Below are 24,921 nucleotides of genomic sequence, written 5' to 3'. Positions count from 1 at the left end.
CTTGATTGGGTGGGGGACCACTTGGAAATACTCCAATACCACATTTGATTTGCAAACTCTATTCAAATAAATATATCCTAAAGACACTTTAGGCTTCCCAAGGATCTTTTGTGCGTCCATTTTTCAGTAATCTAAAGAAGGGATCTTTTTGGCCTTTGCAAACCCTGGCAAGATTATTTATCTTTGCTGATGCATTGCAGTTATTACACATCTATTTGGTAGATTGTTTTGGCAGGGAGCATTTTTAAACAGGTCTGATAATCTGGTACTCTTTACAGTGCTTTGACCTAATTCTCTTGCCACTGGCTTTCTTGACTGGAGTTGAGGAATATTGGCATCCAGGATCCCTAGAAAATACCAAGCTGCCCGGATCTTCCTCAATAAATCCTTAATATTTATCAGAGACTCTCACTCAAGCTACAGTGAGTTTTGTATAGACATAAATAAGATTGTACTGTAACTTGCCTGCAATCGTTAGAAGAAAAAATTATTTCAAATAAAAACAGTGATGTAAAAAAACCTAGGATGTCAGACTTGAAGATCATCTTGCTGTTGAGATACAACTTATTCCAAAATAAGTTGTATCTCAACAGCAAAATAATGTCAACCACATACACGGTTATTCAGAGATAAATTCCATTTGCAAAATTGGAACATACTCAGTGGTTGAAAGAGATCTGCCAACAAAAAGACGAAGATCTTCATTCCAGCCACAGACTCGGTAAATATCCTTAGTTTTTTTTCAATAGTAGAAATTAAAACAAAAACTGAAGCTAGTGTTCCCTTGGACCTTGAGTTATGTGGTGAGAAACCTGGCTCTGCCATCGGAGGCAGATAGAATGACTCGTTGAAAGGAACACTATCTTGTTAGAGAAAAGAACAATTTTAAAGTAAAAGTAATCGTGTGAGCATTTTTAGATACAGAAATGTTCAACGCCGCTACCTTGATTATACAATCTTTTGAAAAACAGAAAGGATGTCATAGCGTGAGGTTATACATAGAGTGACAAAGTCAAGATGAGAAGTTCAGCTATGGGATCATAGCTGAACACCCCCACCCCCACCACAGATTTGGCATCCCAGAAAAGGATGCTTGGATTTTCTCTCATACAATTTAATGCCAGGACAGTGTTTGGGGGCCTAGCAAAAGTACCTGGAGCCCCAAGGCAGGGTTATTTGAGATCCCAACTAGGGGTGCCATATGTTGAATGAAAAAGCATCACCATTAGAGTGTTGGCCAAAAATATTCATTATAAAATACCTTTGGGAGGAGAAACCAGGTCGATCAATCAATCAGAATGGCGTCATGCTTCCAAATAATGATCCCAATCAATTCAGAACTATATAGCTTTTTTCAAAGATTTCCTTTATTAGATACATATCGGCACCTTCAGGTATGAATACAACCCTAATATTTCCAGTGGTTTGGTAGAATTAAAAATAGCTACTCCCCACCCCGCTGTGTCATAGATCATTTTGACCAAACAGGTAAGCGGCAGGCTGCTCAGTTGCTCCCCCTGGCTGTTACGAGCACTGAGATGACCTTGGTTCCCATGAGTCTATCACCGTTATGTCTGGCACATTAGAAAACATTTCACACTACATTGGTCCCCCTCCCCACACCATATGTATGGCAACTAAGAACGAAGAAAAAGAGAATATGGCTTCAGCTAAAATTGTCTTGAGAGTTGACAAATAGAGTTGGAAAGGACCTTGGAGGTCTTCTGGTCCAACCACCTCTTCAAGCAGGACACCTTATACCATTTCAGACAAGTGGCTGTCCACACTCTAGTCATACAATCCTCCACAGCAGTCCACTAGGAAAATCTGGTTTGCAAAGGCAAACAATAATAACAAAGAGTTTTCCAATTGGAAGAAACATTTTCCTGTGAAGGAAAATTTCCCTCTTGCTATTTTTTATCTGGGTGATCGTTGCTCCCTAAAACCTCCTTTTCTAATTCCAACAGGTTCTTGTACAGTTTTTCTGCCATGTCTTCATTAACATCCATCTGGAAATCAAAAAAGTTGTAATAATTAAATATGCACATACATTTAATAACTAAAATTAATAAATAAAGGGTGGGGAGAGTTAAAGGGTTAGCTCAGTTTCTGTCACTTATGCAAGATCTTTCTCTCCACCAAGTTGCCAAATTAAATTTGAAAGTATGGGAAATGCAAATCCAATGTCAGAAAACCTGAAGGGCAAGAAGTTAAATGAAGCCCTGCATGGCACAGTAGTTGAACCTTCTCCCAAAGAGGCGGGAATAGAAAAATCCCAGAAACTAGATTGGAGCGAGAAGAGACAAACTCAAAAATGCTGAGTTTGTGTATTTCTCAAGATCCAGTTTGGGAGATGCCTAAAGAATCCTGCTTCCACATCTGTCTGCCACGTCTCGACAAAGCGGTTATTAGTAAAATCAACTCACATATAATATTTAGAATGACAAAATGTGTACAAGTAGTCCTTGAGTCACGACTGTAATTGCACATTAAAGTCAGAAGTCAGGAGGACATTAAGTGATTCATGTTAAGTGAATGAGCCTCCAACTCATCTCTCCTCAATGCATTCGTTAAACAAGTGCATGGGTCAAATGCATGAGTTGTTAAGTGAGCATGGGGTGAATCAAGGGTGGGGAAGATGATTGGGGGGGGGAGAGTGCAGGAACAAGACCACCTGCCTCTGGCCTCCCAATGCTTTCCCCCATTGCGATATCTCATGTCCCGCTTCACTTCGGCCTCCTCTGTACCCAGCTCCTGCACCCACCACTGATCAATCACTCACTTATCTTTCAAAGATCTCAAGAGCTCAGGATGTCGGGGCAGGAAAGGAGGACAGGCTTTTTCTGAGACGCGGCCAAACCTCTTTGTTTCTGTCAAAGCTCTTTCCTTGCTACATGCTGCCTCTCTCTTCCAGCAAACACACATGGTCCCATGCTGACTCTTTCTCCCAGCAAGTGCAACCTCTTCTCTTACTGTGACTCTCCCTTTTTCTGCAGGCAAACATATGTTCTCCCAGGGAATGGATCAGTGGTGGGTTTCAATTTTTTTTTGAAGCTCTTCTGTAGGTGTGGCCTGCTTTGTGGGAGTGGCTTGCTAGCCATGTGACTGGGTGGGAGTGGCTTGCCAGCCATGTGACTGGGTGGGAGTGGCTTGCTAGCCATGTGACTGGGTGGGAGTGGCTTGCCAGCCATGTGACTGGGTGGGCATGGCCAGCTTGTAAAATGTGGTGAAACTCGCTTAACAACACTCTTGCTTAGCAACCAAAATGTTGGCTCAGAAACTCTGGCATTTGAAGCACGCAAGTCTTAAAGCTGTCAAGTTACAAGACCCTTGTACCCCTATAGTAAACTGTTACAAGAGGTTTGCATATATGATCTGAAACTAATCTACTATTTTTAAATAGATGTAGTAGAAGGTCCCAATTTGGTTGCACTTCTTTTCCTAGTAAATTATCATTTTCCATATTTTTCAAAAACATTGTTTAACATAATGTCCCATTGCCTTTGGGGACAGTAGCTCATGCATAGACCTTGAGACTCTTTAGAAGAAGAAAAAAACCCAGGGGTGTTCAAACTTGACAGCTTTAAGACTTGTGGACTTCAACTCCCAGAATTCCTCCTCTCGCTCTTCATCTTGATGATGTGCGGACGGGCAGGGGGAGGAAGCTGGAACCGGTTCTAAACAGCACTGTAGATTTGTGGAACCTCTTCTATAGAAGAGGTGACAACTGGCAGGAACCCACCTCTGGAATGGATGCACGAGGGGGGTAAACTATTCCCTGCTGCATGTGTGTGTTTTGTAGGAGAAAGGGGCGGGGTGGGTAGAATGCACTTGTAGGGAGAAAAGGGAGAATGATAGCAAGGGAAGAGATCGCCTTCGCTGGGAGAAAGAGGCAATATATGGTCATGTGCGTTTGCAGGAAGAGAGAGGCAGCATGTAGCAAGGGAATAGTTTTGCTAATAACACTCAAATCTCAGAAAGACTCTGCTTTTCTACTGCTTGGCTCCATAATGGAGTGGTTTGTCCTCTTTTCCTACCCCAACATCCTGAGCTCTGGAAAGGTAAGTGAGCAATCGGTGATGGGAGAATGGACAGTAGTGTATATAACTTGCAGGCTCAGTGCTTGTGGTGAACTGGGGCAGGATGGGGAGAAATAGGTGAGGGCGTGGGGAGATATGTTGCAGCATCTCTGCAATCAGTCCCGATCCAGCCATAAGGGCAAAAGACCACAAAGATGCTGCAACATACATAACTTCGCGGCTGGGCCATAAGTACTTTTTGGGTATATGTCATGTTTGAATTGCTGCTAAGTGTCCTATCATAACTTGAGGTCTATCTGTATGTGCCTAGGCTCTAACATAAGAAAATTGGGATAAAAAATTGGGATAGATGGGGATTATTGCAATGAGTGTGGCTTAGACAGAAATATCTCTTCAATTTCTAAAATTCCAGATTAGCAATAGCAATAGCAGTTAGACTTATATACTGCTTCATAGGGCTTTCAGCCCTCTCTAAGCGGTTTACAGAGTCAGCATATTGCCCCCAACAACAATTTCGGTCCTCATTTTACCCACCTCGGAAGGATGGAAGGCTGAGTCAACCTTGAGCCGGTGAGATTTGAACAGCCGAACTGCAGTCAGCTGAAGTAGCCTGAAGTGCTGCATTTGGTTCTACCACAAAACCGCGGACGACAAAATCGCAGTCGACGAAAGGGCGTATGTGACGTCATCACAGCGCGACAGAAAAGATCGAAAAATGTAAAAATAAAGCTAAAACCTTCCCCTAACCCCCCCAAACCTAACCCTAAACCTAACCCTTAACCTAACCCTAAACCTAACCCTAAACCTAACCCTTAACGTAACGAAAAACCTAACGCTAACCCTTAACCTAACGCTAAACGTAACGCTAACGCTCTAACCCTAACCCTAACCCTAACCCTTAACCTAACCCTAACCCTTAACCTAACCCTTACCTTTATGTGAATCGGCTTGCTGTAATTTAATTTTTATTTCAATTTTTCGATCTTTTTCGTCGCGTTGTGATGACGTCACATACGCGATTTCGTCGACCGCGCTTTTGTGGAACGCGCTTTTGACAGGTCACGCTGCATTTAACCACTGCGCCACCTCGGCTCTTCATTCACCACAGGATTCATTAACAGTTGCCTATGTGACTTTTTATAAGATGTGCTGGAAAGGATTTTTCTGGCAATCCTCAGTGGGAACCCTAATTTACACTCCCTGGTTGCAGAACTGTCCAGAAATGTATTGCACAGCCCGCTACATAAAGAGTGTTTATTGTATCACTTCCTCAAAAGAATTGACTTACCTTGCGGCTGTCACTATAATTCTTCCCCCAAATGTTAGTACAGCTGTGATATTTCACCAGGGGATCCAGCAACTCTGGCTTCTGCTTAAACAACCAAATCTAGAAGGGAACCCAAACATTTCTTATTCCAAGACACTTTACTTTACTTTTACTTTTGCCTTTATTTGTATGCCGCCCTTTTCCCTAAGGGGACTCAGGGCGGCTCACAATTCAAAAGGGAGGGGGAAGCAACAAACAATAAACAATACAGCATATTAAAAGAGAAAAAAACGCAACAATCACACCATTCGAGTGGGGCTATAATCTTAACCCCAGGCCAGCTGGGACAGCCAGATCTTTACAGCAGCGCGGAAGGATTGGAGGGTGGTGAGGGTCCGAATCTCCACGGGGAGTTCATTCCAAAGGGACGGAGCAGCCACCGAGAAGGCCCTCCTCCGGGTAGTTGCCATTTTGCACTGGCTAGAAGATGGGATTCGGAGGAGGCCTAATCGATGCGATCGAATCGGTCTGGTGGAGGTAATTGGCAGTAGGCGGTCTCTCAAGTACCCAGGCCCACTACCATGAAGGGCTTTATAGGTGATAAGTAGCACCTTGAAGCGCACCCGGAGATCAACAGGTAGCCAGCGCAGCTCGCGGAGGATAGGTGTTACGTGGGTGAACCGAGGTGCACCCACTATCGCTCACGCGGCCGCGTTCTGGACTAGCTGAAGTCACCGAATACTCTTCAAGGGCAGCCCCAGGTAGAGCACATTGCAATATTCCAGCCTAGAGGTCACAAGGGCACGAGTGACTGTTGTGAGGGCCTCCCGGTTCAGGTAGGGACACAACTGGTGTACCAGGCGAACCTGGGCAAATGCCCCCCTGGTCACAGCTGACAAATGATGTTCGAAGGTCAGCTGTGGGTCCAGGAGGACTCCACGACAGTGCTGAGAATATTTAACATCTCAGCACTGGGAGCCTCTTCACAGAAAACAAAGAACAGGGTGATCTATCTAAGGGATGGCAGGAGGAGGGAAAAACCTAAAGGAGATAATACACAGGTCAGCCCAGAGCACAAGCAATACCAATATGTTAAAAGAGATGGAAACACTGCTCAGGTTTTAAGAGAACTTGGCTGATTTCAGAGTGCATAGAAGCAAAGCCATCTCTCGAAGTCACTGCTGAGTTCTGCTTCCAATTTCTAACTACACGATCAGTCTTCAGCCCACATCTGTGAGAGAAAGAAATCTTGCACGTGTCATACACTGTTTCTATAGATAGACTATGTTCTGATCCCCTCCTCTGCCAAGTAATGAATGCCGAGACAAGCTTAACTGGAATGTACTTTAATAGCAAGACACCAACGCCTCGGTGTCTGAAAGTCAAGCATAACAAACAGATAAGGACCTTGGCAGCAACTCAGACAAACTCAGGCAGCAATAAACACAGATAACGCTTGGCAGCAAATCCAGCCTGTCAAGCTCACAGTACTGTCCTCCGACATTCAATTCCTGCGTTGACTTCTGCAAAGAGGGCCGTGTGCACAAGTAGCTTTTTATAGTTTGGAGAGGAGCCTAATGACCACCAGCTGAGTACAATCACCTCCTGTAATTGCGGAGTTGTTCCTGACGCCTAGTAGCTCTTCGATGGCGTGCATCCAGGAACAACTCACTACTGTCCTCCGGTTCACTCTCCCTTGTCTCCTCTCCACTGGTCCAAGGCTCAGATGCCTCCTGGTGGCCAACCAGCCTCTCTGCACCCTGCTCAGAGTCGGAACCCTGTCCAGGGTCCTCCACATCCTCCAGAGCCGACTCATAGGGCCCCTCGCTGTTGGAATCTGGTGGCAGCTTCAACGGCACCTGCTAGGCCACAACAGACTACTTGCCTATTTTTTTCATTATAAGGCAGGTGCTAGGCAAGCATGGCTAGAAGATCAAGCCCACAAGAGTTTTGCCTTATACCACAATAAAATAGCTATCAGCCTTGAGTCATGCAATCTATATAGGATAGGATAGAATGACCGCTCTGAGCCATGGATACGTTTAAGAGTATTTTACCTGTGCTTCTGCTCCATTGTACGGTGTCAGAGTGTACGTAGGGGTGTACAGGCGTAGCTGGTAGAGCAAAAAAAAGCGAAAAGGTTAGCTTTCTCTTCCCCCATGAAAACACATTGAACTAAAAAAAAATCTGTTTCAAATGAATCAGTTTTACAATTTCACTGAATATTCGCCATTGCAATATTCCTGTCAGAAAATTCTCAAATAGGATTTGCACCGTGGGTACTACAGGATACAATGGGTGGGCAACTTTTCTGAGCTAAGAACCTTGAATTCTAACATCATACAGTGGATGTACAGTTGAGGAGCCGAGGTGGCGCAGTGGTTAGGGTGCAGTACTGCAGGCCACTTCAGCTGACTGTTATCTGCAGTTCAGTGGTTCTAATCTCACCGGCTCAAGGTTGACTCAGCCTTCCATCCTTTCGAGGTGGGTGAAATGAGGACCCAGACCGTGGGGGTGATATGCTGACTTTGTAAACCGCTTAGAGATGGCTGAAAGCCCTATGAAGGAGTATATAAGTCTAACTGCTATTGCTATGTATTCACAAAATAGCCACCATAGGAACCTTGCTACAATGGACATAGCAAAACAAGAGTTTATCGGAAGGTAAGCCAGAAAGGTAGACTTGTTAATAAATATTATTCTAAGGACAAGTGGCTCCTTTGGCAGTATGCCAGCTTCTATTTAATAGCTTTGCAAACAATTCCTTTACAAAGTCAAATGGGCAGAGAATCTATTGGGCACTGGTGTTTAGGAACATACTGGCACCTACAGGTGTAACAAAGTAAGAGATACTTTCAGTACAAATTTGTATTTTTCACATTATGCTGAATCCTGAGGTACAAATTCAGTTTTCCTGATTCTTTATGAAACGGAATCAACCCTTCTCTCCCTCAATTGTGGTCCAATAATGCTTCAAAAGGCACTTACCAGCCATAATAAAGGGAAAAACAGCTTCCAGAAAAAAGGGGACAACATTTCATATGTCATATTGGTCATTACAACACCTGGACACATGACACTTGAAAATAAGCCCTAGTTGAGGAAAAAGGAGAGAGGGGAGCGATAAGAGGTCGAGAAACGTTCATCATATAAAATATAATCACACTACACATAGAGTCGTGCTCAGCTATGCCTCTTGACTAATACATACCCAAAAAAGGAAATAAATGTTTTTCTAAGCTTCCTTTTCCAAAATGGTCTCTTCTGCGTTCTATGAATATAAACAGCAGAGGACTAAAACTGTAGTACGTGGCCTTGAGGCCAATAGAAAGGGGCCTCCATAGAGTGAAATTGCTCTCCAAGCTTAGGGATCTTTTGGCAATGAGGTTGGCTGTTGTTGGCCAAATCTGACAATTCTCCCCCATGTCCTAGTGGGTCTTTCAAAATTATATCTTTGAAATTTAAGAGACCAGTCATTTAAATATTACAAGCTAAACTGCATAATGGGACAAGCAGAGAATAAACCGGCTGCAACTTTTATCTTAAAAGCAAACCCCATCTCTTAAGATTAGTGATGAGTCCCCTTCGGGGAAAAGGCCGGCATATAAATGTAATAAATCAAATCAAATTAAATCAAATTAGGGCATCTACAGCGACCAGAGATTACATGATGGAATTCAAAGTAGTCAGGAGAATGTTTGCTGTTTTTCTACATGGTAGCCTGGCTTTAACGCGCCAATTGCCTCCCAAATCTTGAATCTCAGCCCTTTCAGATTCAGATTCAGATTCAGATTTAATTTATTTGTATGCCGCCCTTCTCCGGGAGGGACTCAGGGCGGCGAACAACTCAAAAGGGGAAAAGGGGATACAAACACAATACATATAATTAAAATACACAAGAGTCATACGGCCATACAAGTCGAGAGGGGAGGGGAACTCATCAACCCCAGGCCTGCCGGCACAGCCAGGTTTTGACGGCTTTCCGGAAGGCCTGGAGAGAGGTGAGGGTCCGAATCTCCGCGGGGAGTTCATTCCAAAGGGCCGGAGCTGCAACAGAGAAGGCCCTCCCCCGGGTAGTAGCCAGATGGCATTGGCTGGTAGACGGAACCCGGAGGAGGCTGACCCTGTGCGATCTAACAGGTCTGTGGGAGGTAATTGGCAGAAGGCGGTCTCTCAAGTAATTCCTTTCGTTTGTCTTCTCTCCAAATCAGGCACCTGGCCCATGTAGGGAAAAATGGCAGTCAGAAGGACAAAAGATAGGAGAAAAGACAGGACGGGGGAGGTTAAGGCTATGTTCCACTTTGATAGTGACAATGTAATATATAGATAAATTATTTCTGGAATAATCAGACCGAGTCAGAACAATGGCAAATTCTAAATCTGCATCGATATGTATTTTTATCTGAAATGTATCTTTATCTGAAATATGCACATTTGGTAATTTATTTACAATCAGGATTGTCAAACCCACAGCCCGGATGCATCACGTGCTGCCCCCCCCCCTTTGCGTCTGATTTAGCGTAGGGGGGGGGGAAAGTCCTGATACATCACATGACGCTGCCATGACGACGCGGGTTTGACATCCCTGCCTTACTTGATTCCATTCCTTGCTATGAAGGTCAATTTAGAACAGTGGTAGTCAACCTGGTCCTTACCGCCCACTAGTGGGCGTTCCAGCTTTCGTGGTGGGCGGTAGGGGTTTGCTGTAACTCTGCTTTATAAATTTTATAAAGTAAAGTTACTTCCCTACTTTATAAATCACCATTACTGTGGAATCGGTGGGCGGTTAGAAAATTTTTACTACTAACAGAGGTACAAAAGTGGGCGGTAGGTATGAAAAGGTTGACTACCCCTGATTTAGGAGATATTGAAATCTATAAAAAGCTGCCCTTTCTCTGTCTTTGAAGCTTTAGAAATCTCAGCTGTGCATTATTTACAAACTTTGAAGTTTTATCTTTCCGGCCACCTGGACAGCATACTTGTTCTTTGGTGTTCCTGCTGCAGCCCCCTCAAAACCAAAAGTTCTGAGGCTCACCTGCTTGTTGAAACGCTTGTTTAAAGCCACACTTGTAAGGTCAGTGCAGTATTTAGAGGAACTGTAGGACTCTTTGCCCTGCTTGTGCTGGATGTCCTCAAGGCTGAAGTTAGACTTCTGGGCGCTGATTGAAGAAGTCCAGATGAGCTGGGAAGGATTTTCAAGGCAGCAGAGCAGAGGCTCCAGCTGACGGATCTGAAAGTAAACAAACCAAGGTTTACTAAGATTTCAAGCCTGTAGAATTGGGAAACACAGCAGCTTTACAATTGGGTTTTGGATTTGGATTTGATACAATTTGTAGGCCGCCCTATTCCCCGAAGGGACTCAGGGCGGCTGAACAAAGCCAAGGGAGGGGAAATTACAAAAAGTGAAATAAAGACAAACAGACAATACAAACAGTTTAAAAGCACAACAGACACAGCAAATTTGAGTAGCGGGGGGGGGGGGTCTTCACGGCCGTCTGGATGGCCTGGAGAGGGTCCGAATCTCCACGGGGATTCCAAAGGGCCGGGGCAGCCACAGAGAAGGCCCTCCTCCGAGTAGTTGCCAGCCGACATTGGCTGGCAGATGGAATACGGAGGAGGCCTAATCTGTGGGATCGAACGGGTCTGTGGGAGGTAATCGGCAGAAGGCAGTCTCTCAAGTACCCAGGTCAAATACCATGTAGGGCTTTATAAGTAATAACTAGCACCCTGAAGCGTATCCGGAGACCAATAGGTAGCCAGTGCAGCTCGCGGAGGATAGGTATAACGTGGGTGTACCGGGGTGCACCCACAATCGCTCGCGCGGCTGCATTCTGGACCAGCTGGAGTCTCCGAACACTCTTCAAGGGCTGCCCCATGTAGAGCGCATTACAATATCAATGCTATGATGCCATGCCTATTTTCAGAAGTCGAAACTACGAGGCATACATGCATTTGCTCAAAATTTCCCTACCAATACAAAATGTCCGAAGAAATTGGTTGCAAAGACTTCCTGCAGGCCATCTGGATTGACCCTGTCCTGCTGGGTCATCAGTCCCTCCGCGGTGGTGAGCATTCGAAATACGTTGCTGAAAAGAAGATAAGACATTACATTTAATTTTACCAAGGAAAGGACTGGAACCTTTCATTATTACCCAAAATATCATTTCCTTGCCATTAAGCATTTGTATAGAGGTCCAATTTTTCAGTTCACCAACAAAACCGCGAAGCCCTTATCCACGCTGACATAAGCGCGGAGGGCAAATCCGCGCCATCCGAAGCGCTAAGGAAAAAGGCGACCCTAGCGTGACGACATAACCGCGGAGGGCAAATCCGTGCCTTCCGAAGCACTCAGCACCCTAACCCTAAACCAAACCCCTAAACCTAATCCTAACCCTTACCTTAATTTAAATCGGCTTTCTGCCGCCGCGCTGTTTTAAAGAGCCCTTCTGTTGCCGCGCTGTTGTCGCCGCGGTGATGACGTCGCGGTGATGATGTCGCGGCTGTAGCGACGCGGTTTTATCGCCGCTATTTTGATGAGCGCGGTTTTATCGGGCCACGAATTTTTCTTTTAGTTATTGTGAGAATTGACAGAATCCTTAGCTTGAAACCATAGTACTCTAGAATTCTTAAATTTGACCATCAGCAAACTCCAGTAAAGTTTTAGATGTTCTCTAAGACCTCATTGAAAATAACATAAAGCAAACCATGGGTTCTAGTATTTTTCTGTAGCATACAATTGGCTAGTGTCCTCTATTGAAATCGTGGTTGAAAAGGAGCACTTTATTATGTTCCGTTTGATAATATAAATGGTTGATCCTGACCACTTTCTCTTAAACCTATGTAAAAAGCAGTGCCTCTATACATTTTTCAACTTTAAGGTGATCCAAACCTCCCAGTTCTTTTTCCTGAAGCACGGCTAATTTGGTTGAAAATATTTGGCACTGGCATATAGATGCAGTGTTTGTTTTCATTCTGAAGCCTCTTTGTCCAAAGCCTAGTTTGGACTGATGTGACAAACTTCAGCCAGACTTATCTCGCAACAATGGTCACCCTGACAATTGAAACTGGAAGGAAGCCACAGGGTGTGTGATGTGAAGAACAAAACAGATAGTAATCTTGGGCTGTCAGCATTACTTCATTCAGTAATCAGGAAAGAAAACCACAGGACTCCATTTGTATTGAAATCAAGTGTACTTTTACTAATGATAAATGAACAGTTGCAAGGCTAAGCTGAGTCTGGCTAATTAGGCGCGAAAGCTAATAATATAATGTATAATTCATTCCCCTCCCCTTGGCATCCCCGTGCACAGTCCAATCATATTTCCCCCAAATGTCAGGTGTGAGATAACTTCGAAAGGCATCACCAGGATGGAATGCTGGACCGTTGGCCTTGGCGGGAAACACCCCTCCTCCACATGCACAGTAAGGTGGTCAGTTCAGCGTCTAGAAACTTCTCTAGCACATCAATGATCCCCCTCCCAAATACCATGCTCCCCCCCCCCCCGTTTCAATGGCAGCCGAAGCAGCAGCAAAGCAGAGGCTGACATGGGCTTTTTCTAAGTCAAGGCTTTTAAATTTCTGCCACCAGCATATAAGCAAATTTCATAATTATTGTGTGGGTTTAATGTTTTTAACACAGGAATAAGTTTGCATGGGTGAAGGGTAAAGCCGGCTCCAACCTTGGTTAATTTATCTGTTTGCTACCTTTTACTGGAATATCCATTGTATCCATTCCTCCATTTTATATGGCACACGTAACACCACTTTTATGAGAGCTGCACTGATTACTGATATGCTTCTGGCTGCAATTCAAGGGGCTGCTTGTCACCTTTAAAGCCCTACATGTCTTGGGGTAGCTAAGGGATTGCTTTTTTCCCCAAGAGCCTCTATCCTTCAACTCAATCTAGCACAGTGTTTCTCAACCTTGGCAACTTGAAGATGACTGGACTTCAATTCCCAGAATTCCCCAGCCAGCGAATGCCTCTACCCTCCAACTCAATCTAGCACAGTGTTTCTCAACCTTGGCAACTTGAAGATGTCCGGACTTCAACTCCCAGAATTCCCCAGCCAGCAAATCCAGCCTAGAGGTCACAAGGGCACGAGTGACTGTTGTGAGAGCCTCCCAGTTCAGGTAGGGACGCAACTGGTGCACCAGGCGAACCTGGGCAAATGCCCCCCTGGTCACAGCTGACAAATGATGTTCAAAAGTCAGCTGTGGGTCCAGGAGGACTCCCAAGTTGCGGACCCTATCTGAGGGGCGTAGTATTTGACCCCCCCAGCCTGAGAGATGGAACACTTGGCCAATTAGTGGGAGGGAAGCACAGCAGCCACTCGGTCTTATCTGGATTGAGTACAAGCTTGTTAACCCCCATCCAGTCTCTAACAGCCTCAAGGCCCTGGCTCATCACGTCCATCGCTTCATTGAGTTGGCACGGGGCGGACAGATACAACTGTGTATCGTCCGCATACTGGTGGTATTTTATCCCATGCCGTCGAATGATCTCGCCCAGCGGTTTCATGTAGATATTAAAAAGAAGGGGGGACAGGACCGAACCCTGCAGCACCCCATATGTTAGGGGCCTAGGGGTCGATCTCTGCCCTCCGACTAACACCGACTGCGACCTGTCCGAGAGGTAAAAGGAGAACCACCGTAAGACAGTGCCTCCCACCCCCACCTCCCGCAGTCGTCGCAGAAGGATACCATGGTCGATGGTATCGAAAGCCGCAGAGAGGTCAAGGAGTACCAGGATGGAGGCATGGCCTCCATCCCTGGCTCTCCAGAGATCATCGGTCAATGCGACCAAAGCGGTTTCTGTGTTGTAGCCAGGCCTGAAGCCTGACTGGAATGGATCAAGATAACTGGCTTCCTCCAAGGACCGCTGGAGCTGAAAGGCCACCACCTTCTCAACAACCTTCCCCACAAAGGGGAGGTTGGAGACTGGACGATAGTTGTTTAGAACGGCTGGATCCAAAGATGGTTTCTTCAGGAGGGGTCTCACCACCACCGCCTTTAAAGCGGGGGGAAAGACCCCCTCCCGTAGGGAGTCGGCAACAACCGCCTGGATCCAGCCCCGTGTCACCTCCCTGCTGTTAACAACCAGCCAGGAGGGGCACGGGTCCAGCACGCATGTGGAGGCACCTACAGCTCTCATAGCCTTGTCCACTTCCTCAGGGGTAACAGCTTGAAAATCAATCCAGCGATGACCTACCAGATTATCCCTTAGTGCCTCAGCTGGTTCTGCAGGATTGGAGTCCAGGTCTGCCCGAAACCGAGCAACTTTATCCGCGAGGAATTGGACGTAGTCCTCAGCCCTGCCCTGCAAAGGATCACCCGTATCCCTCCTATTTTAAATACAATTTTACAATTTTAAATTGTAAGCTGTGATGGATGGCTATAGAAAAGGAAGGAAGGAAGGAAGGAAGGAAGGAAGGAAGGAAGGAAGGAAAATTTCTGACACTCACTGTCCATTTCCCACAAGGAAACGTAATGGGAAGTTGGAAGTCACTCCCACTGATTTAAAAAAAAAACATCTATGATCATTCTGTTTCTCTGTTTAGGTAAGGAAATATCTTTGAAATGGTGGCAAGGAATTTTTCAGAGTTATGCAGAAAAAGAACAATTACCCCAGCTTATATAACATACCTGGAGAAGAGGCCACGCAAAAATGCCCAGAAACTAATACGTGGATTGACCATGATGCCAGCATTCAAGAAGAGATAATCCAATCTCTGAAATCTATATAATGAAGAAAACATCCGGTTATCGCAAGAAGAAGCAGGTACAAAATGACCTGCCAAAAACAAAAACCTACTTAGCTGGTTAATTAAACTTCAAAGGCTTTAAATGCATAACTAATCTAGAAATGTAATAGATCAACGTGTAATAATTAATAACACTCTATCTTCTTGCAAGAGGTAGTTCTGGGCTAAATGTTCATGTTTATGTCTAAGTGAATTGTTTCACGGAGAAACCAGAAGTCTTAGAATGACCTCACAGTGAGCAGGAAGACAAAAAAAAAATTGCCTTGTATTCACATTTAGGAAAATTACTTTTCTTCTCTTAACAGTGTGTGTGCGCGTGTGTCTGTCTATCTATCTGTTTATCTGTTGTGGTTCAGCAGGAGCCGTTGGAGCTGCCACCAGACTCCGACAGCAAGGTGCCCTATGAGTCGGCTCTGGAGGATGTGGAGGACCCTGGACAGGGTTCCGACAGAGCAGGGCGCAGAGAGGCTGGTTGGCCACCAGTAGGCGCCTGAGCCTTGGATCAGTGGGGAGGAGACAAGGGAGTGTGATCCGGACGTCAGCAGTGAGTTGTTCCTGGATGCCCAGTACCGAAGACCTAATAGGCGTAAGGAACAATTACGCAACTACAGGAGGTAATTGCACTCAGTTGGTGGTCATTAGGCTCCTCTCCAGACTATAAAAGGAATGCTTTTGCACATGCCCCTTTTGCAGAAGTCAACGCATTAACTAATATTGGATGAACAGTACTGTGAGCTTGGCAGGCTGGATTGCTGCCAGGGCTTATCTGTACCGGTTTGCTGCCAAGGACCTGTCTGTCGGTGAATAAATTCTGTAAAGTATCTTTGGCTTGGAGTGTTTTGGTGTGGGACGAGGGGGGTCAGAACACTGTCTGTCTGTCTGTCTGTCTGTCTGAAGAGGAAGACTCCAGAAAAAGTTTTACTACTTGATTCTACCAACTGTGCAAGGCCACATTTAGCCATGAAGCAGTGGGACTACGATTCTTACGATACCTTACCAATTAGATGTTCTTATTGGCATTGATGGGTATGAACTTCAACATTTATGAAGGATACCCAAATGATCGATTTACTCACATACTACATAAACACAATGATCTTTGTTATTGGTCCAATACGATTAAGAAAAGCTTGGATTAATAACTCTGCAGTTATTTTAGGGCACCAATTTGTCAATGTTCCATAATTCATACTGCATAAGAAAAACATCCCAGGTCAGTGTTGAGGAGAAAAATCAACACCAGTCATTTTACATTAGAACAAACTACAGCTAAAGCAGTGTTTCTCAACCTGGGAGTTGAAGTCCAGACATCTTCAAGTTGCCAAGGTTGAGAAACACTGAGCTAAAGCCTAGATCAGTGATGGTGCACCTTTTCAGCAAGGGAGCGTGCATGTGGGCGTGGGCGCATCTGCTCATCTGGGCTGCAGCCTGAAAGACGAGCTGCCCAGGGGACATGTGCGCATTGGAAAATGATCTTCTGGTTTCCAGTGCACACATAAGCTCCAGCCAGGTAGTCTTCCAGTTACTAGCGCGCATGCGCGCATGACGATCGGCTGGCTGGTGGGCATCCTTATGCCAGCAAATGGAAGACCAGCTCTTCCAGTTTCCGTCACTGCCGCGCGCACGGAGACTAGCTGATCGTCGCACGCAAATGCACGCCAGAAACCCGGAAGAGGAACGGGTGACGACACATGTGCCAGGTGACATGGCTCCGTGTGCCACTTCAGACAGGCGTGCCATAGGTTGGCCATCATGGGCCTAGACTAGTGGTAGTCAACCTTTTTCTACCTACCGCCCACTAATGGATCTTTCTTGATGGAAAAATTTCCTTACCGCCCACCACTTTTTGCGCAAGTGTGGAATATTTTTTAGAAAGGAGGGTGTTTTTTTTTAAAAAAAGAGAAATGTACGCACATTTATCTTTTTGTTTTATTTGTGCTGATAAATAAATAAAGGGAGACTAGCATAGATCTATTTCAAGCTATTTAGCTCTCATCAGCTAGCCATACCCTTACTGGGATTCGAACCTGTTAGCTTCGTCCCATAATTGGGGCATACCAGGGGTTGTGACTTTAAATATTTATCTTTTTATTTCTACTTTATGCATGTTCATAATGTTTTTAACTTTATAAAGTTTAATTAGAAAACAATAAAGTAAATTGAAATTAGCTTTACTAGTGATTAATGAGATCTTTGAGGCTGATGCTGCGAGACTAAATATTTGATATCTGGTTCGATTTTCGTAACAACTAAGGTCTCCTCTTTCGGTGATATTCCGACGGTTTCTCTGTTTCCTCATAATATGATTAACAGCACTAAAGCCTGATTCTACACGATACGTGGTAGCTTCTGCCTGTCCCTGCTATCAGTTTCCACTCCTCCCCTTCCTCTTCCCACGTGTTTGCTTGTTTGCGTGCACGCGCACATTGGTTTATTGATGTGTGCGCTCACGCCTGCCCACTCGCTCAAAAGGAGGTTTTAACCTCCAAAGTCCCTACCGCCCACCTGGAATCCCGAAACGCCCACTAGAGCGCCGAAGTGGCGCAGTGGTTTGAGTGCAGTACTGCAGGCCACTTCAGCTGACTGCTATCTGCAGTTGAGCGGTTCAAATCTCACCGGCTCAAGGTTGACTCAGCCTTCCATCCTTCCGAGGTGGGTGAAATGAGGACCCAGACTGTGGGGGCGATATGCTGACTCTGTAAACCGCTTAGAGAGGGCTGAAAGCCCTATGAAGCAGTATATAAGTCTAACTGCTATTGCTATTGCTATTCTAAGCTTTTAGAAATCTGTGTACATATAGAAATAGCTTTTCCTTTATCAAACTGCAACCTAAATAACTAACTTTGATTTTATACACACACACACATAACACACATACACACACACACACACACCCTTATCTACAGGAAAATTCTTATAAAAAAATAAATAACTTTAAAAAGTTTTTTCTGTTGCTCATATAAAATGTATTGACATGCATTTTAGTGGCAAAATATTTTCAACCACAGTACGGTTTAGTGATCCCAGCTCAAGGTTGACTCAGCCTTCCATCCTTCCGAGGTGGGTGAAATGAGGACCCAGACTGTGAGGGCGATATGCTGACTCTGTAAACCGCTTAGAGAGGGCTGAAAGCCCTATGAAGCGGTATATAAGTCTAACTGCTATTGCTATTGCTAGTGGGTGGTAGGGACCAGGTTTACGACCCATGGCCTAGACCATAAAAGTAAAATTAGAAGTAATTGCCACTGCAGGGACCAGCAAAAAGCATGCTTTGGAGCTATGCCCTCCCCTCACACTGCCTTTCTTCCCATCTTTCTATTGCTTTTTTGCTAGACAAAGATTCTCAGTTGTTTGCAGAAGAAATAGTTCAAGGACTCCTTTCACTGTTGTTCAGCTATCTGGCTTGTTTCAGCTATCAGATGTTTTGGTCTGCTTTGAAAAAAAAAGATTAGTGCTACCTCTTGGAAAAAGTATTCAAGATTAACTTATTGTAGAAACATGCAATAGGGGTATGTCTTAGAAATCCATCCTGGAGAACTGATTGAACAGAACGTCCTGAACGTCCCATCTTCTAGCCAGTGCAAACTGGCAACTACCCGGAGGAGGGCCTTCTCGGTGGCTGCTCTGTCCCTTTGGAACGAACTCCCCGTGGAGATTCGGACCCTCACCACCCTCCAGTCCTTCCGCGCCGCTGTAAAGATCTGGCTGTCCCGGCTGGCCTGGGGTTAAGATTGTAGCCCCACTCGAATGGTGCGATTGTTGTGTTCTTTTTAACATGCTGTATTGTCTATTGTTTGTCTTTTCCCCCTCCCTTTTTGAATTGTGAGCCGCCCTGAGTCCCCTCAGGGAAAAGGGCGGCATACAAATAAAGGCAAAACCAAAACCAAAAACCAAGCTACACATAGGAACAATTCTTTCCAATAGACTGCTTCTAGCTACTCATCCGATTGCCCTTCTCCTCCCCTTACCTCATCTTTATTTCTTGAGCTGCGTGTAGGACAGATTCCAGCCTCCCCACATCTATTTTAACAATGCTGATATGTGCACGTGGGAAGGAAGATAATAAGTTGTCACGGGTGGCATTGGCTTTGTCCATGTTTCTGCAGGCTAAACAAATATGGATGTTGTCATCTTCCTGGAGCAGACGTTCACACAGCGCAGAACCAATCCCACTGCAAGAGTAACAACATATAGTTAAGGTCTGGCATAGAGTATCACTAGCAACGCTCTATGAAGTTCATTATTCAACAGTTGAGAAAATACGTATATTCCCTAGCGTGACCCGACAAAAGCGCGCATGACAAAAGCGCGCCGACACAACCGCGTCGCTAAAACCGCGACGTCATCACCGCACAGACAAAAGCGCGGCGACAGAAGGGCGCTTTATAACAGCGCGGCGACAGAAAGCCGATTTAAGTTAAGGTAAGGGTTAGGTTTAGGGTTAGGTTTAGGGCTTAGGTTTAGGGTTAGGGTTAGGTTTAGGGTTAGGTTTAGGGTTAGGTTTAGGGTTAGGTTTAGGGTTAGGTTTAGGGTTAGCGTTATGTTTAGGGTTAGGGTTAGGTTTAGGGTTAGGTTTAGGGTTAGCTTTTGAGCGCTAGTAAAAGCATTTTGCTGAGCGCTTTGGAAGGCGCGGATTTGCCCTCCGCGGTTATGTCGGCGCGCTAGGGTCGCATTTTGCTTAGCGCTTCGAATGGCGTGGATTTGCCCTCCGCAGTTATGTCGGCACTGAAAAGTGCTTCACGGTTTTGTCGGTGAACCATTCCCTAGTATCTCTCTGTAAATGTATGCATTCCATAAATACCAAAGTGACTTTCCTGTAGATGTTAAAAGAGGTTTTATAAAATAATTGTTCTGAGATACACTAGAAAAGTGATGGTTAACCTTTTTGGCACTGAGTGCCAAAACTGGAGCATGCGCCTGAACACTGGAACCTGGAAGAGAGCAGCTGGCTGGTGCGCATGCGTGCGGTGTCCAGCTGCACTTCCGGGTTCCGGTGCGCATGTGCAGCTGCTCTCTTCTGGGTTCTGGCATGTGCATGCGCGACAGCCAGCTGGTATTTTATGCGAAGACCAGCTGGCCGGTGCATACAGAAGAGAGGAGCTGACTGGTGTGTATGCAAACTGGACCAGCTGTCCGGCATTCATGCGCATGACAGAACCCGGAAAAGCAGCTAGCGATGGTGTGTGTGCCCACAGAGAGGGCTCTGTGTGCCACCTCTGGCCTGCATGCCATAGGTTTGCTATCACTGCACTCATTAATAAAATGAAATGAAATGAATGAAACGCACTAGAATAAAAACAGTGATCCAGCAGACCCTGAAACATGTCTTCACTGGTGGACCGAAAGTGACTTTGCTTTGTCTTTAATGACTTCATTTAGCATGCTGAAGAGGAAGGGATCCAACTTATATTGCATCCCTGTTCTCCTTTCATATGACAAATATTCTCACTACCACTAATTGTGTAGCTATGATGCATGTGAATGTTGGGAAAGTAGGACATCATTATAATGAAGAAAAAAACTTATTAATAAGGGATCACCTGATTCTTTGAGTACAGATCCAACAGACTTGCCAAAAAGATTTATATATTTGATAGAAGATAATTGGTTCATTATCGAAACAACTGGATATTATTAGAAATATAGATAGATGCAATAGTAACAAGCATATAGATAGTTGTTAGAGCTATAAAGTATTTGTATTTGTATTTGTATTTTATTATTTGTATGCCGCCCTTCTCCGGGAGGACTCAGGGCGGCGAACAATTCAAGGGGGGAAAAAAAGGGGAACATAAAAGACAAAATACAAATAATAAAAGTGGACAACAGTCGCACAACCATACATGTCAAGAGGGGAGGGAACTCATCACCCCCAGGCCTGCCGGCAAAGCCAGGTTTTGACGGCTTTTCCGAAGGCCTGGAGAGAGGTGAGGGTCCGAATCCCTGCGGGGAGTTCATTCCACAGAGAAGCGGAGCTGCCACAGAGAAGGCCCTCCCCCGGGTAGTAGCCAGATGGCATTGGCTGGTCGATGGCACCCGGAGGAGGCCAACCCTGTGAGATCTAATGGGTCTGTGGGAGGTAATTGGCAGCAGGCGGTCTCTCAAGTAAAGGAATTAAGTTGTGGGCGTATTAGTACCAATAGTCCCAAAATAGCTTTTTTTCCAAAAGGCAATTGGTCTTCGAAAACATTTCCTTCTTACCTAATAAGCTTCTTCAGTTTTAACTTTAGAAGTGAACCTAATAACCTGGATGATTCAGAATCTACACTGACAATTAGCACCAGTAACATTCAAGAAATATAGCTGTGTCATTCCAGAAGCAAAAAAAAAAGTTTCGGAAGGAGGATGCTAAAATCCAAATAGTCCAAGATCAACTTGTTCCACATGTACAGTCAATGGAACTTCCTTGCCAAAGAGACTACAATGGAAAAAGCAAATCACCCATACGTATTAGACTGACGTGAATGAGATAAGGGGTTTATGGTGGTTCTGGAAAAGAGAATCTGGAATGAAGAGTTTTCAGAAAGATCTGCTTTCTTGCTACCCACAGGTCTTACCTCCCTTAGACCGATCAGATCTCACAGGTTAGATCTCCTCCGGATTCCATCCGCCAGCCAATGTCGGCTGGCGACCCCCCCGGGGCAGAGCCTTCTCTGTTGCAGCTCCAGCCCTCTGGGATGATCTCCCTGTCGAGATCCGGACCCTTACTACCCTCCCGGCCTTCCGCAAAGCCACCAAGTCCTGGCTGCTCCAGCAGGCCGGGGGGTCTGTGAAACACCCAGCCCCGCGGAAACTGTGAATGTTGCGGTTTTGTTTTTAAAGTGTTGTCTTTGTCTAGTTTTCCCCCTTCCCTTGTCTATTGTGAGCCGCCCGGAGTCCTTCGGGAGTGGGCGGCATACAAGACAAATAAATACAAATACAAATACTCCTTAGGCAAAATGGCTTCAAAACCTGGGGCAGAAGCCTTATTGGTTATGAAGTCTTCTAACAACGCATCTTCAGTCTATGGACTCATCCCTGCACTTAGGAAAATTTTCCCTTCTCCAAAGTAGCCTGCATTTATAGAATAACTTGCGATCATTCTGCCTTGCCTAATTTCAAACCTAAAATTGCAAAGGCTGAAAAATATTGCCCTCTAAAGCAGGAACAGATTTCTTTTACAGGTAATGTACTGTATCCTCCTACCCCCCCCCCCCAAGAGATCTCAGTGAGACTTTTAAGTGCATCCTGGGAAAGGGGACTCTTCCTCTGAATCCTTAGTTTCACTAGCTGTCTAGGTCAGTGGTTCCCAAACTTGGCAACTTTAAGACTTGTGGACTTCAACTCCCAGAATTCTCCAGCCAGAGCTGGCTGGAGAATTCTGGGAATTGAAGTCCACAAGTCTTAAAGTTGCCAAGTTTGGGAACCACTGGTCTAGGTGGTGGCAAATATGATAATTGAGTTATGCACTTTGAAAAAATATAAAATATTTCATTTTATTGGCCTTAAATCTTTTGTTACTCTACTTAATTTGGCGACTCCAAGTTACAGTATTAAGTTTCTTTTTACCCAGTTTAAAAAAAGAAGTTATCATCTAGATCAGTGGTAGTCAACCTGGTCCCTACCACCCACTAGTGGACGTTTCAGCTTTCGTGGTGGGCGGTAGGGGCTTGCTGTAACTCTGCTTTATCAATTTTATAAAGAAAAGTTACTTCCCTACTTTATAAATCACCATTACTGTGGAACCAGTGGGTGGTTAGAAAATGTTACTACTAACAGAGATACAAAAGTGGGCGGTAGGTATAAAAAGGTTGACTACCCCTGATGTAGAAAAACACCCAGATACTTTAATGTTTCTTCACAAAATTGCAACTGTTTGATCCCTTCTTTTAAGATCCAGTTATTTACCAAGCTTGACTTCTTTTTACTGACCGACAGCTAGAACAGGAAATTCGTGTTCCTTGCCTTCCCAAAAATGAAAGGGCTTTTCGTTAAGGGATGCAAAGACATTAGGCTAGTTGACAAAAGTCCAGTCTTTTTTTTAATTATTATTATTTTATTTTATCAATTTCATATATACATTCACAATTATATGATCTCATCACTGTTATTAATAATATGTATTTATAACAATTTTTTCCCTACAGTTGACAATATACTTGAAAATTGCTTTCTTACCATCCCATAGATCCATCTTATCTTACAACGGTCCTACTTCTTCTTCCCTCCCTCCCTCTTTCCTTCCCTTGTTTCTTCTCTCCTACTCTCCTTCCTTCCCTCCTTTCTTCCCTCCCTCCTTCCCCCTTCCCTCCCTCCTTTCTTCTCTCCTTCCTTCCTTCCCTCCTTCCTTCTCTCCTTCTCTCCTTCCTTTCCCCTTTCCTTTCCTCCTTCCTTCCCCCTTTCCTTCTCTCCTACATTCCCTCCTTCCTTCCCTCCTTTCTTCTCTCCTTCCTTCCCTCCTTTCTTCTCTCCTTCCTTCCCTCCTTGCTTCCCTCCCTCCTTCCCTCCTCCTTCCTCCCCCTCTTTCTTCTTTCTTCTCTCCTTCCTTCCTTCCTCCTCTCCTTTCCCTTCTCTCCTTCCCCTTCCTCCCCTTTACCCTTCCCCTCTTCTTCCCATTCCTCCCCTCTTTCCTTCTCTTACATTCCCTCCCATTCTTCCTCTGCCTTTCCCTTTCTCCTACTCCTCTCCTTTCTCCTCTCCTTCCTATCTTTCCTTCTACTCCTCCCTCCATCCACTCTATCCGTTGTTGTGTTTACATATTCTCCTCTTCAGGGGATGACCTGGTTCTCTCTTTTTTTTTCCTTATTTGAAAGTTATATATAAAAAAGGCAAGATTTACAAAATACAAGATACAAAAACAGTCCAGTCTTAAGTAGAACTAGCAAGGCATCCTTTAATTTACTATATTGACATATACCATGTAATTCTCTTTCCCTTGTCCTGCAGAGCCCCTTCAACTTTACCCAGCTTTCAAGATAATGGTGAGCATCAAGCGGCTTGTTCTTAAAAGCCAGCCAACAAAAATTAAAACATTGATTTTTAATGTTTAATTAAATTTAATTTTTAAGAATGTAAAAAAAAAAAACGTAGCCTGGGCACAATTCAACAGAGTTAAAGTATTTTCAAGTTCCCACCGGATCCTACGCTCTTTACCCACATGGTTCATCATGCCACCGGCTCTAAGCATGCTACTCCCCGTTATGGGACCGGCACATCTTTGCAAATTAACTGCATTAAACCGATTACATCTCCCCTTTTCCCGGGCTTTAAACCTCAGCGATCCGCTCTCACCTGGTGGCGCCGGTGACTACAGCTACCCTTTGCATAGCTGCACGAAGAACCAGGTCGTGCAACGGGTCGGTCGAAAATGAAGGGGAGGCGGCGGGAGCGGCTATTTAAATCAGGGGTCTGCGCCGCCTCCAAGAATCCGCGGCGCTTCCTTCTGGGCGATCCCAGCTAGCCAGGCGCCGCCCCTGATCAACTCCTCGCCGGCCCAGCTTGCCCGTCGCCTCTCCATCCCCAGTCCCGCAAAAGCCAACGGGGCGGTGGCGTGACAGTAGCCCGACGACGGGAAGGCGGGACCTGGGGAAACTCAGCCATTTAGGTGAGTCGCCGGCATTGGGACGGCGTGGTTGTGAGCTTGTCATTGGTTGGAGGCAATGAAATATGAATATGCAAATAGCCATGGTTCCGTTCCGCTCTAAGAAGGCACCGGAGGCAGGTGGGGTAAAGCAGTGTTTCTCAACCTTGTCAACTTGAAGATGTCTGGACTTCAACTCCCAGCATTCCCCAGCCAGCGATCGCTGGCTGGGGAATGCTGGGAGTTGAAGTCCAGACATCTTCAAGTTGACAAGGTTGAGAAACACTGGGCTA

The 24,921-nt window shown here is 45.2% G+C and overlaps 1 protein-coding gene across 1 annotated transcript; it reads right to left on the bottom strand.

The window, feature by feature from the left end:
* Nucleotides 1–1,347: 1,347 nt before the first annotated feature.
* HSD17B7 (hydroxysteroid 17-beta dehydrogenase 7) lies at nt 1,348–24,569 on the bottom strand. Its single transcript, XM_087726708.1, has 9 exons — nt 24,340–24,569; nt 19,038–19,241; nt 14,951–15,043; nt 11,279–11,393; nt 10,343–10,537; nt 8,296–8,400; nt 7,365–7,421; nt 5,329–5,427; nt 1,348–2,009 (listed from the first exon to the last, which is right to left on the bottom strand). The coding sequence occupies exons 1-9, from the start codon at nt 24,372–24,374 to the stop codon at nt 1,911–1,913; spliced, it is 1,002 nt and encodes a 333-aa protein (XP_087582834.1). The 5' UTR covers nt 24,375–24,569; the 3' UTR covers nt 1,348–1,910.
* Between the last annotated feature and the right edge of the window lie 352 nt (nt 24,570–24,921).

Source organism: Thamnophis sirtalis, unplaced genomic scaffold (assembly GCF_051295495.1).
Source record: "Thamnophis sirtalis isolate CommonGarterSnake01/CBP01778 unplaced genomic scaffold, rThaSir2_p1.2 scaffold_12, whole genome shotgun sequence".
Taxonomy (NCBI): Eukaryota; Metazoa; Chordata; class Lepidosauria; order Squamata; family Natricidae; genus Thamnophis; species Thamnophis sirtalis.
This window is presented reverse-complemented; position numbering and strand designations above follow the sequence as displayed.

What these genes read in the sequence shown, in the direction of transcription:
- HSD17B7 (XM_087726708.1), bottom strand. Translation starts at nt 24,374, where the DNA reads ATGCAAAGGGTAGCTGTAGTCACCGGCGCCACCAG. An exon ending in TTGCGTGGCCTCTTCTCCAG is followed by an intron (nt 11,394 to 14,950) that starts GTATGTTATATA and finishes TCTTCTTTTCAG; the next exon opens with CAACGTATTTCGAATGCTCA. An exon ending in TTTTCCCTTTATTATGGCTG is followed by an intron (nt 7,422 to 8,295) that starts GTAAGTGCCTTT and finishes TTGCTCTACCAG; the next exon opens with CTACGCCTGTACACCCCTAC.